This window comes from Mytilus californianus, unplaced genomic scaffold (assembly GCF_021869535.1).
Source record: "Mytilus californianus isolate M0D057914Y unplaced genomic scaffold, xbMytCali1.0.p SCAF_8, whole genome shotgun sequence".
Classification (NCBI taxonomy): Eukaryota; Metazoa; Mollusca; class Bivalvia; order Mytilida; family Mytilidae; genus Mytilus; species Mytilus californianus.
Window position 1 is genome coordinate 19,425,611 of NW_026262734.1, and position 15,006 is coordinate 19,440,616.

At 30.4% G+C, this 15,006-nt stretch overlaps 1 protein-coding gene across 1 annotated transcript; it reads right to left on the reverse strand.

The window, feature by feature from the left end:
• Positions 1-770: 770 nt before the first annotated feature.
• LOC127710944 (uncharacterized) lies at positions 771-13,110 on the reverse strand. Its single transcript, XM_052216901.1, has 7 exons — positions 12,904-13,110; positions 6,542-6,622; positions 5,389-5,715; positions 4,924-5,039; positions 4,500-4,680; positions 3,218-3,310; positions 771-2,291 (listed from the first exon to the last, which is right to left on the reverse strand). Exons 1-7 carry the CDS (start codon positions 12,911-12,913, stop codon positions 2,146-2,148), a joined length of 954 nt encoding a protein of 317 aa, XP_052072861.1. The 5' UTR covers positions 12,914-13,110; the 3' UTR covers positions 771-2,145.
• Between the last annotated feature and the right edge of the window lie 1,896 nt (positions 13,111-15,006).

Below are 15,006 nucleotides of genomic sequence, written 5' to 3' on the forward strand. Positions count from 1 at the left end.
ATATAACTATTATATCTACCCGTACGCATTGATATGTGGGAAAAAGTAAGCATACATCACGCACTGCTTGTTTTATACCTCTTTAGATCAAATAAGATCTGAACCGTTGTTTTTCACGGGGAAAAAATTGGCCTTTAATACATTTGACTACTAGTATTATGTCCTGTGAGGTTATATAGCTCCTAGCGTTTCTACATTTTTATACATCACTTACTTTCAAATGTTTGAGTTTGAGTGTTCTTGAAGAAGGTTAATTTTGAAAAGCCATTTGGACACATGATATTAATAAGGTGTTATATTCGTTTACTAGAACTTAGTCGATATAAATGCTGGTGAAAGGTTTGTTTCAGAGGTTATCACCAGGTCAAGTCATTGTTTTGGAACTAAAATTATCATTTTTTTTTGTAAAAACTCCCAGTTGGTTGATTAAGAATTTACAAAGCAATAAAGACTTCAAATCACACAGTCCAAGTTGACCAAAGATGAATTTTGCATTTCCCTGTAGGTGCCTTTAAGTCAAATGGCTCCTATTTTTCTACATATTTATGCAATTCTGGTTTTCAAATCTATGAAATGCAGAAAAGCTGTTTGGGCGCTCGAAATTTATTAAGCGTTATTTTCGTTGCATTTAAACTCAACAGACACGACGACATATCTGATACAAACAACATAGAACCTAGTATTGTGTTATTTTCCTCCGGAAATTTTACTTTTGTATGATTCGATAAATTAGTGAGAATAATTCAGGCAATAAAACGGAACACAGCAGGTGATTTTGATAGAATGTATTCAAAACATATTTGCAAAAACAATGAACAATAACAAAATCATAGAAAACAGATAACAAATTTAAAATTACATTATTTGTCCGAGAAAACTGGCATGCGCAGGAGTGTGTTAATAACGCCTTAGTAAATCATCGATTGTCAACTGTTGTTATCATTATGCTGAGCAATTTCTAAATTGTTCCATTGAATGCATACATTTTGACAATCACACTTCCAAAAACACTTACACAATAAATATCATTCATATAGGATTTATAACAAAATCATCATAAATATACGTACACTTTTTTACAACACTTATAACACATTTAGCTGCACCTTAAAATAATACTTGTCGAATAAAAAATTATTACAGATGATGCCATTTAACGAGATGGTATGCTAAAATTGTATAGCATATTAGTACAAAGATTTATGACAAATGAGGTTATTTGAATCTCAGTAATATTTTGAAAATAAATTCTGTGATCTATTACACCAAATGTTTTTGTTTACTTTATCTAGTTCTGTTTCTTAGGCTATTTATTGCTATGATGAATGTGGTTTAAAACTGGCGTTAGATGTGAAATTCCATTGAATAAAAGGATGAAGTTTGTGTAGAATTGAACACATAATTTGTGGTATTTATGATTCGTTGGCTTCGTATTAAATTCATCCGTATTGTTGCTAAATAAACAGTATTAAAAAAACATGATGATGATGAAAAAGCCAGGAAAGATCATGTTTTAGCCAATATGTGTTTTAGTTTAGATCTAATTAGATGCAGTGATAATGATATTTTGTCTGATGTATCTGCTCTGTCGTTCATTTAAAACATTTGTCCGTATTTTTTTTCCAGTCCGAAAAGAAAGTTTCAAACTGAGTAAAATAAAAGCAAAAACTTTAATGATATATATTTTGTCTAACATTTTATGAGTGAACAAAATTCAATTAAGTTCCCTTTAACTCTGTCATATTGATTGTTTCTTTTTATTTGGAAAATAATACTCTGTGTTTGCACTTATGTATACAAAAAAGGACAATTTAATCAAAATTAGCATGCGCTTTTTTTTTTTATCATAAATATGGATGGTTTGTCTTGACAATAATGACATTTGTTTGTACGTACAAGCAGAAGATGTGCATAGCAATAACAATGTATTGATTTGGTGATAAACAATGTTTGTCTTACTAAAATATGTTCTGATAAATACAATAATCTTGAGATTTTTTTATAAATGAGTTACATCGGTTGATCTGATGTCAAATTGTGTAAAGGATGTCATTTAAGTGTATACTCTTATTGTGGCGTGATTGCACACGTATTTTGACATCGGGGATGTACGCGAAAATGTTCACGATAAGAATAAAATACTGACTAGACATCCAATATTGGCGATGTTTCATTTTCTTGCTGGTTTATTTCAGAAAAAGCTATTAATTGCGCTTGATTGATAGTTGTCCTTTCAACATGGTTCGTCATTCCATTGGTCCAACATTGTACGCATAGCTGTGCATCACGTCCTTTCACCAGGAAGCAAAAAAAAACAAAAAAAAAAAAGAAAAAAAAAACAGAAAATTGAATTTATGTTGTTTAAGATTGCATTTTTATCAAACTGTAACATTTGCAAACATTTTAGGGTTTTAAGTAATTGTTAAACTTTTATTTATATGTTTTTTTTACAGACATAAAAGTGATTGTATAGCACAATACAATTCAGTAATCGAATTATCTATTTAACTGTCGAGAGTTTTTAATATGTATAGTTATACTGCCGAATTCAGTGCACCTCACGAGATCGAAAAAAGTCTCTTGTCACAAAAAAAAATGAGAAAGAAAACATTCATTTCTATACAAATTAAAATGAGCCATCTAGAAAAGCACAAACTTATTATAAGAGTATGCTTTTTACCCCCAATCAGTTGTAAATGATGCAGCATGCATACAACGAATTTTCACATCTACAGACCAATTCCGCCTGAGTGATTGTATGGGTGACTTACGTGACATTAGCGTGGTTGTAACATGCATTTCGTATGAAAATAAACGTATTTTGTATTCGGTAAAACAGATATAATAAATCTTAATGGTTTTTTATTGGTATTTTGTGTCGTAAGTGTATTCGTATTAATAAATATCCCATATAAGTATTAGTATTATTATGAAACATGCCGTTTTTTTTAATTTAGCGTATTTCATTTATTGGAACTCGTCTATAGTATTCGTTTTAACATTATTATTTGTGATGGTAAGCTCTGTATTGGTTACTCTAAACATATGTATGAAGAATGCACTGAAAACAAGATTCTCTGAGAAAGTTTCAAATGACTGTTTTTTCTGTTTCATGTGAAATTCGAGTGACAAGAAACTTACTGTATTTTACATTGTAATTTAAGAACCGAACTGATATAAAATGTGTGTTAATGAAATAATATATTATAAAACTTACTTTTAATCAAATTTATGCAAATCGACAAAATTATAACAAATGGAACACATCCAATACCAATAAAAATCATTGTCAGCATGTTTGCTTCATTTTCTAAAAATTAAAAACAAAAATGAAATTAAAGTAAAGTAAAAGAGAAAATTTTAATGTAAGAATTTTTTATAAATACTTTTCGAAAGCCATCCAGAATCAGAACAAATGAAACTGCAGATAACATTATTTCAGCACTTTAAAGAGAATCAGTGAAAAAAGTTGAAAGAAGAATGAATATAAAGTTAGATGGATACCCAACATACGACAAATTACAAAACACTCGTTAACGCCACGTTCATTCATTATGAATAAGAAGATGTGGTATGAGTGTCAACGAGACAACTCTCCATCTAAGTCACAATGTATAAAAAGTAAACAACGTATATTTCGTTTGTTTACTCAAATTATCCTTAGTGTGTGTGTGCGTGTGTGTGTGTGTGTTTTAACCTTTAACAAAAATAGAAAACGTGACTTTTTAATCTTAACTCGAAGGTTCATTGAAATTAAATAAGGTGAACATTTCATGTCTACTAAAATATTGAAGTTAACGCTAAGAAAACGGGAATTTTACATGGTGTGCACGTGAAGGAATTGTCTCGTTAACATTTTGCGCCCGTTTACACACTTGGTGTTTGACTGCATCACATTGTACTTGTGTACTTTAATAGGTCAAAATGAAAACGATAAATTGCACTATTTCACGAACTGCATTACATTACGCAGTAAATGTGTATAAAGCTTAATACAAAATAGCGTTCTGAAATTTAATCAAATGAACAGCAAGTGTGACAAAAATATCGTTTCTTGTGTATATACATGTATAACGATATACAATAAAAGCACTCTCAAAATATGTGTTTGATGACCCATTAAGTATGTACACTGTGAGAAAGGAATACAGAATATTAAATTATGAAGTATACATTTGTTTCGTGAAACGGAGATACAATAACAAAAAAAATTAATAAGTTCTCTTTTTTATCACTGTCCTGATCGCCAAGAATAGATCTGTTTTATCTGTGAAGGAATTTACAATGTCCTTCAGATTAAATTATAGTGTCGGAGTAATAGAATCCTGTTATTTAACGCAGGTTACTTTTTGCCGAAGTTTGGTTTTTGTACGATACGTTATACACCATCAATTTCGCATTGAACAATTACCAAATATGAACTACTACGATGAAATTCAAAACAAAACAGAAGTAAAACATTGAATCAGACAAATAAAGAAAAATTAGAATAAACTTACCTTGACATATATCTAAGTATTCGTCAAATATGGTAATATTACGATACACAAGTGTGCAAAGAATTTGCAGTCTACCTTCACAACCGACATCGTCTACTGGAAAATCATAAATCACCTTAACATCAGTATGATATGTGTACCATTTCATAACAGCTACTTTTGTTTTATTGATAAACTGACCCTGAAAAAAGGAGGAAGTCTCTTTGAGTAACGTTTCGTTTGACAATAATTTGTTTATGCATATTCGATATATATCGCATACCCGACCTTTTTGAATGCATTCTAAAATTGCTTTAATAAGAGGCATGGTACAATAAGGCAATGCATTTAATCTTGTTTTATTTTGTTTTCGTAATGGAAACTGTTTTTCGGAATGTAATCGAGACAAAAAAAAAATAACATAAGATAGTTTTGTCTTCCTCACCTTAAACAATGCCGAGCAGCTCGGAACAGGGTTCACCTTATCAAGCATAATTTCTATTTCCATGTAGTCATTGTTGATATGGTTTTTATCTTTTACTGTTGCAATAGCTGGTAAAGCTACAAGGGAAATTAACACCAGTCAACATAAAAGGTATATCCTTACAATGTTATATGTTGAAGATGCAATAATTCAACTATTCAAACAATATGAAATGCCTATTTAGTTGCTTGATGTATCTAGAGTCAATACTATACGGCTCAATATCATTGCGCCTAACCTTTGTGTCATGTGTGTGACGTTGACAAATGAATGAAAATTAAAACAATAGTTTACTTAAAGAAGTTGAGACATTTTAAAGTTTGTTATCAATACTGATACACTTTGATTTCCTGCCTCTTTTTATTAAATCTCAAAAGAATAAATGATGTAAAATTCAGAAAATTATGTACATCTTCTATAACTTACACATAACATGATTTGGTTCGATAGAAAGGTTCTTAGTGAAATCATGAAATCCACAGGAACACGTGTACGGGTAGTCCAAATCTGATTCACTAAAATTGTGAATTAATAAGTCAAAATCTTTACTGGTATTTCGTGTTAACATTTCATATTTCTTTGGATTTGGGCATTCGCCATTCATACATAGCAAGTCGTAGTTTTGGCCTCCTGTCCATTGTCGTTGCTCTGCTCGTTGTAGTGATACATTGCCGTCCTTTATGTCATCAATGGAGCACCGTAAAAGTATGTCTTTTCCAAAGCTTACAGGTAAGGTTGTTAAATTCCACGAAGCTGAAAAGTTGTTTATTTTTTGATAAAGGAGAATTTAATCATAAATTCTAAACATGTATATAAATGTATTTAATAAGGATAATACACTGACTATATTCAGACAACAACTTTTCTCTAATATATGACACTTTTTTATATTTTAGAAGCAAGAGAAGAAGTCACACATTGAATATCATTATACATTTTATACTATAATGAAGCATTGCATTGCTATAACAGACAATATAAAAAAGTCAATTTTGACAAATGAACACTTACCTATTAAAAGCAATTTGTAAAATCGTAGATAAATCTACTTCATTTTGAATGCGACCAATAAGAATGTATTCCCTGAATTAACGAGACGGATTGAAAGTAATTTGGTATAGAAAATTGATTCAAATTGAAAATTATCTAAACTTGCATTGGTGTTGTGGAGATAAAAGGAAGGTGCATAATGTCACAAAACGGATGCACTAGTCATTTATTTTAACAGAACTAAAATACTTATTTGACCTTAAAAAAAAAGAATACTTACGGTTCAAAGTATGAATCTGCATTTTTGCATGGCTAAGACATATCAGGAACGATAACTACATTAAGGAGTAGTTCTTCCTGTTATAATTCTTTTGTATTGGTGTCAACGTTAAGTAAAATAATTACGATGTCATTTCATTATGATAACGGATGTACTTTACTAATTATTTCATTATGTGGTTTGGATTTTGCTGCCTTTACAGGTGACGCTTATCTTGTTGATGAAATTGTAGTATTGAAACTAAACCACTCAGCTCCGTTGGATATCGTTACCATTTTATATATGTAAAATATTAATAAACTTTCTTACCAGACGTAGATGCTTTATCGACAACGAATACAATCATAGTAATGTAAGCCAACATTCTATTCATATGGTCTTTACAACAATCTAGAAATAAAATAAATTTCGTTGATTGATAAATACGTGATATTTTCAACAATATTTTTATCAAAATGATTTTCATAGTCTTTCTTGTATTTATATAATATCATAACAGTACAATTGATACTCGATCGGTCTATCAAAATTAACAGAACAAAACACCAATACTTATCTAGATAACCTCCATGTTTTTCACAATTACAATCCTATGTATAATTTGAATTTTAGACACACCCATATATTTGTTACATTTATTGAATTTAAAATGTTGCAAATCAAACCCGCAAACAAAAGCAAATACTATCTTGTCACTTTCTTTTTATGAAAGGAGCTTATTTACCTAATGTTATTATTTCATTTTAAAGTTTGTTGTCTATGCTTTTATGTTTGTTCTGATAGATTTTGATTGTCCATTTGCTACAACACAAGACAACAATACTCTAATTTTTTTCACGATTAAAATCTCATTCATTATTTTTATTTTTGAGCTCACACGTATATTTGATACATTGATTCAATTTGTCATGTTGCAAATCAAACCGCAAACAAAAGAAAATACTATCTTGTTACGGTCTTACAACTTGTTATGACAGTTAACCCTTCTCGATAGTCTTAACTTAAGCTTTCAATCATAAATCAATTCTGTAACTTCGATCAGTAAATTTAAAGGGGCACCAGAGCTATAAATGTATATCTTTAAATTTGCACATTTAATTTTTTTAAGTGTTTCAATAATAGTGGTTTGGTCATAAATTTACCTGACAAAACATTTAAATGATAACGAAGCTATAAGTTTCATTATGCGCTTTGTAAACCAATTACCACCATTTAAAAAATAAAATAGTTCATGTACTAAATCAAGCTTGTGGTTTATCAAGATATAAAATTAACTACGCCGCAGTACATGTATATAATAAAAAAAAAGTACGACATGTTAAATATGATGATCTGTGCCATTTTTGGCCATTAAAAGAGAAAACATAAGAACAAGAAGACTTGGTATGATTGCAGATAAGACAATCCTCCACTTGAGACCAACTGACACATAAGGTTTTAACTATCAAACTCAGTATAATGTAACATCGACTTTAAGTATAATTGTGTTTCTTTATGCTACAGTTATTCACGGAGACAATGTAATATTAAAATGCAATATTACTTGACTACATGTATTTTACTAAAAACACAAGGAAAAGCAAAAGAAAATCGTTTCAATAAATAAGTAAACATGCGTATTTTCCCGGAGATGTCTACAAAAATCATGCAGATATTATAAAGGTTTTCTAGAAAAATACTACTTAAGTTTGCAACTTGAATCTTTAATTGCAGTTAGTTTAAAGCTTACCTTTGTAATTATATGTTCTGCATAAAATTTACAATGCAAACTTATAGAATGAAGCTACCAATTCATTATTGAAGAACAGTTTATAATGATTTCTGTCTCCGTGTATCTTCAAAATTATAGGTTAACTAAATGAGGATGCGATATGAATGTCATATAAAATATAATAATTTTCTATTTTTATACAATGACGAACGGGACTTCACCATATCTTTATGTCGACGTAACTAGAAATATACAATCTTTCATGTTCGAACTAGTGCAATAAAAAAATTGCATATAGGTCTTTAAAGATTCAATTTAAAGTTTGAACCTGTTTCACTCATTAATGAACTGTTAAACCACAATGGTCATGGCAAAGTCAATACTATAATGTGCATATTTTTGACACTTAAAAGACATTTTCTTCAACAAAAACATGACAATAATTTGATGGCCTTTTGTACTGTCTTCAAAAGTTATAATTGTTGCAATTGATACTTTATCGGTCAATCGTAATTACTAAACTAAAACAACCATATATATTAATATTTTCAAAATAAAAATCTCATTCATTTTTGACCTAAATTATGGTCACACCTGTGTTTTTGTTAAAGTATTGTAATCTTGATCTAATTTAGCAAAACAAATAAAGAAAAAAAGTGTACGCTATCTTGTCTGTGAACAATATTAAAGTATTATCAACATTCTATCTATAACAGTAAAAAGGTATATCTATTCGTTTAAATTGGTATGAGAGCGTTGAAAAGTATAATACCAAAAATACCGAACTTCAAGGAAAATTCAAATCGGAAAGTCCTTTATCAAATGGCGAAATCAAAATTTCAAACACATCAAACGAATGGAAAACAACTGTCATATTCCTGACTTGGTACAGACATTTCCTGTTGTAGAAAATGGTGGATTAAACCTGGTTTTATAGCTAGCTTTAGTCGCATAAAATTCTACTATATTGAAGACAATGTGTGAACGAAACAAACAGACACAATAGGTAAAAATGTCAAAAGTAGGGGTACAGTAGTCAACATTGTGTTATAATCTTTATCACTATAAAAAAACCAAACAAATATGTCCTCATAGAAAAGCAAATTGACATATAGACAAAAATGATAGACAAGAATACAAAATATGACCACAGCACAAGAACACATTGACGGGATGCATAAGTACCGAGCCACGCCAAAGGGATATTGCCAAAAATGGACTAAACAGTAAAGGTTAATAATTTACAAAGACAAATAGAAGAACACCATAACACGTAATTAAGATGATTGACAACGTCAGTACCTAAGATATATATTACAAGATCATCATTTATTATTTGTAAAGTTGATAGGGAATATTTTTCAACAAGGTCTTAGTATCTTCCGATGAACCTTTTAAGAAATGGACGAAACGTTCTTTGACATTACCCTGGTTCATCAACGTTCTGCTCAGACACTGGGGACGTTTTTAAAGTATGGGTAGCAGCTGCAAGCTCTTGAATACCGAATGAGTTGGAAAACGTATATTGCATATGCAGGGGACGTTGGTATATTGCTACTAAGGTGTGGGGAAATTGATAATTTCAAATTTAAAATCGTCTCGTTCGTCATAGATTCTGGTACTGAGATGACGACGTATGTCAAATTTGAGGTATAAGTCTAAAATTGAGGCGGAGGAAGCTGGGTCTGTTATTTTTCTAATTTCTTGTTCTGAAGGATATATAAATAGAACTCAATCAGAAAAGTTTGGATTGTTCAAGAAAGAACATTATCAATATATCTGAATGTGAAATTAAATGATCTGACTTCTTTGATCTTTTTGTTTTGATAACTGTCTGAAGGAACTCGACTAATATAAAAAAAAAGAAGAGGTCGGAAAGTAGAGGCGCACAGTTCTTTTCCATAGGAATGCCTACAACTTGTTGAAAAAGTCTACCTCCAAATTCAACAAATATGTTGTCAATAATCGACTCCAGCATACTTATCACGTTTTCCTCTATGTAGCATGTTTTACCTCTTTGTTCACTATTAACAAAATATACCGTATAGTATCCCAAAGTAATAAATGTTTAGCGTATGCTACCATTTTTATGTAGAAAATAATGCTGGATTATTTCTTTTAGACAATTTTTCAATTGGTGAATCATGGTTATACATGTCTACTTGCATACTTGAGCTATTTATGGATAAAGATTGCAGTTTGGTTAATAGAAGTCTTATTTGATATAATTACTAGAATGTCTTACCAAAATATGACATTAAACTAATACCTAAGTAACAACTAGGAGCTGTGGTAAAAAATAAGACAGCGATTTATATTACTGGTTTTAAATAACATGTTATTTGATGCGACTTGTTCCGGTATCATATCATGACCTACACTGGAATATGTTAGCCACAAGTGTAAACATACATTATATCCAACACCTGTTGGCGTTTAACGAAATACCTTTTCCTATATTCATTTAAATCTAGATGCTTTGAACTTGTCATTTAATAATTGTCTGGTTGACGGTGAAACATAATAATAAGACTCTAACAGTAATGTGTTAACGGTTATTTGTTTCATTTGTTATTGACACTTTATTATTTTATTTTGATAGACATCTTAAAAAATGAATTTGAGAAAGACATTATACGCATCACACACATATTTCATAATAGACAAGTCCGATAAAGCAACATATTTCATACTTTTCTTAAATAATAGACCTTTCGCATCTCGTAACTAATATTTTTATTTTTATATTCCACTTTGACTACAAATTCCACATCAATTAATTGGCGCAAATATTAACCCAATTAAGACAGACAATTGTACCGAAGTATCGAAATCAACAGAATTACATAAAATTGAGAATAGAAACGGGGAATGTGTCAAAGAAACAACAACCCGACCAAAGAGCAAAACATAGCCCAATGCCACCAAAGGGTCTTCAACACAGTGAGAAAATCGCGCACACGGAGGCGGGCTTCAGACAAAAGTTTTGATTACATGAAAGAAGCTAGGTAGTAGAAGATTAACTGAAAACATTAAATACAATCTCCATTTAAAGGTGGTCGATTAGGAATGACATAAAATACATTCATACCACTGTAAAACAATCTGGTGTATATCCTTTCTGCTAAAGATTTAGATCAGATAAAAATATATTTCCGGTTAAAACATTTGTATTCCAATCGTCAGAAAATAAAGAATCCTGTTATATAAAAATGAGATGTGGTATGATTGCTTGTTATAACTATTCATCTGATACTTTTTTGTTTTGTTTAATGTTGTCACATGTTATAAGAGACATGGAAGATCTGTACATTATTATAGACTTGATTTTAACTGACAATACCACTTTATGAATTTATCCTAATTGTTCTATTAGTAATCATACACTTCATTTTTATTTACAAATATTTTAATTTTGATCACAAAATGCCTAACAATTTATATGAAACATGAAAAAAACCATCGCTTTATATAAATTAAAAAAGAGGAAAGAAAACAAAAACAAAAAATAAAAAAACGTTCGAAATTTTATTCGTTAACTGTGATTTAAGACAATGTAACATATGAAAACTGTCATGTGCCATAATTATGACTCAGTTTAATAATAAAATTAATATATTAAAATAAATATAAAAATGTAATTATTGGATCATGTGGATACAATAAAAGCTTACATCTTAATAGCCCAATTAGTGTCAATTTACATACCCTGAGAAATTATATATGCTGATCACTATGTATATGTAAGACTTTTTGTCACATATATACGAAAGTAATTAGCAAACGGATGTAGCCGAATACCTACAAATGGTGATATACAGTCTGCATGCAGTCAATACGTCATAATATATGATACTTATATATAGACATATTTTATATTTAAATATAACATGAAACAACCACCTTAAACAATCTTCTTCTCTTTGGATATTAAGACAGTATGCAATTGTACGTTGTGTTTTATGTAGTGTTGTTTGTCTTAAGATAGTATCTCGTTTTTAATCATGGAAGTGTCAGTAGTGATTTCACGTATGAGTTTCAATATCCCTTTGGTATTTTTCGACTCTGGCATATAGGGTTTTTCGAGAATCATTTAGTTGTTGTCTCCTATTCACTCCTTTGTTGTCCAATTAAATGCAGGGTGACGAGAATGTGAATCTAATGATGTGTGTAAGAAAATATATGATTACATCATAATTATTAGTTCCATGCCGGATAGTTGTTTCATTGGCACATCTAACTTTTTATCTGATATATCATAAAGCTGGTTTGGAAATTTATCACTGTGATGCAAGTATCAATAACATAGATTGAGTGCTACTGTAAGTCTGAGCAAATTATATTATTGTCCTAAAATGATATTCGTTTAATTGTAAGTATTTAACACCCCCTTTAAAAACCTCTTATATATCATGGAGGCAAGGCTTTATTCATGCAGGAACCCGGATTATACCATCGAACTTTAGCAAAATTACTGGCAAATGGAGTATCGTTAGTATCTCAATGCAATATCAGTCTCATTGTATCATATAATACGTGATTATATCGTTGGAAGACTCGTCAGCGGATTATATGTTTTAGTAGTCATATCTATAAAGTATAAGTGAAAGCAACACTTGTATGATCGAAAACTATTCTAGTACTATTCAAAAAGTTTCTGACGCCTTCCCTTTAAAAAATCTGAATTACACACACTCAGCCAGTTTCCTCCATCCTGTCTTTCATGATTTATCAGTTCAAAATGTATAGTTGATTGGGCGAATAATAAAAATTACTTCATACTTAAAAGAGAACATACAAATTGCGCAATTAAAAATAAAAAAAAAAAAATCAGAAATAATTACATAATAGAGGATAAGCTCTATATTATAAGTCAATTCCACGTAACAACTGTGTTAATTCTGTGATTTGTTTATTTTGTAACAATGATTATGCTTATAAATAATAAGTAATACATTACCACAGAACATACGCTGATGTGAATGCACCTTCCGTTTAATCTAGCCATTTAGCATACTAATGAGGATGTTAAATGTAGGTATATTTACAATGTAAGAAACTTTTCTTCGTGAATTTTGACAATGACTAATTTGGAAATTTACACACTTCTATATCTTGTCTATATAAAAGCTCACGCAAAAACACCGATATATTCACTTCCAAAAGGTAACATCGTTCCTTGTGGATGTCATTAGATATAATTTTTAATGCATCAATGCATTTATTTTATTAGTATTTAAACGTTATAAATATTAAAGAATAGAATGCAAGAATTGCTAACTGAAGAAGAGATTGTCATAATTAATAATTATTCTGGACAAGTGTCCCCAAACGATTAACGTTCTACTGAATTTGATTGTCTTTTTTTTTTTCAGTAATTGGGTCAAAATCCACAGAAAGTGTTTATTTAATCGCTGCTAATTTAATAAGCGACACCTTATGGTTTATTTTATATTATCTTTACATAGTTTCGCATGCAACTTTTGAATCGTATCTAAGACTTCTCGATCTACTTTTTTACACATATTCCGTATTTGCTGCAGAAATCATATCAGCTTGAGTAATTGTTTATAAAACGTTATCAAAAATAATTTCTGCAGCGTGACGCGGTCATGACTTTATTATTACTTTGTCGTTTATCTACACTTGTCGTGACCCTGAAACATATCAAGACAAATTTAATTTAGAGGAAATCTAGTGGCACTTTCTTTTTTCATAACACAATGTATGATTTTTAATCATAATTCTAGCGACGGAATTATGAAATAATATCAAAAATAATATTCATAATCTTTGCTTATCTTACGTACATTCTTTACATTTAAGGAATATATCTCCCAAATACAAAGCTCTGATTACTTGCCAGATTTTTTGCCATTCCTTTTGTCCATTTGAGTTGGATCTTGATATCTATATCTTTAACGGGAAGCTTAATACCAAAATTTATGATAAAAGAGATGATTTTTCATTTCCTATTGTTAATTATCCATTTTTAGATGGTGACGTTCCCTTGTCACCATCTTATGGTGTTTATATATCTCAACGTGTTCGATTTGCTCGTGTATGTAACAACGTATTTGATTTCAACGAAAGAAATCTCTGTATTACTGAAAAATTATTACACCAGGGTTTTCGATATCACAAACTAGTCAAAACATTTACTAAATTTTATCATCGGTACAAGGACATCATTCGTAAATATAAATCAACATGCAAACATCTTATACGTTCAGGTATTTCACATCCAATATTTTATGGTAATATTCTTTACAAAGCACTAAAATGTCGGCATTCACCTCAAAAGCTAACCAAATCTTTAAACATACTTATTCGGAAGCGATATAGTTACGATACTGTTGTCAGATCATTACGGATTGCATATTTTGGTATTGATATTGATTTACTCATAGGGTCTTTGCATCGGAAATAAACACATTTATTCTAAAACCAGTTGTTGGCATGATACTGATTTTAATATGATGAAGACATAATCTTTCAAACAGTTGAATTGAGGTCTGGAGCTTGCATGTCAGTAACTGCTAGTAGTCCTTTGTTAATGTATGTATCATTGTCATTTTGATTTGTTTCTTTTGTTACCTATTCTGACATCGGACTCGGACTTCGTTTAAACTGAGTTTTACTGTGCGTATTGCTATGTGTTTCTTTATTCTACATTGGCTAGAGGTATAGGGGGAGGGTTGAGATCTCACCAAACAGGTTTAACCCCGCCGCATTTTTGCGCCTGTACCAAGTCAGGAGCCTCTGGCCTTTGTTAGTCATGTAATTTTTTTTTTAATTTTAGTTCCTTTATATGTTTTGGAGTTTAGTATGACGTTCATTTTCACTGAACCAGTACACAATTTTATTTAGAAGCCAGATGAGGACCACCTCCGGGTGCAGGGTTTTCTCGCTGCGTTGAAGACTCATTGGTGGCCTTCGGCTGTTATCTGCTCTTTGGTCGGGTTGTTGTCTCTTTGACATATTCCCCATTTCCATTCTCAATTTTACTCTATTTCTAGAATTATAAATGATACATATATCATATTTTGATGTCCAGATACAG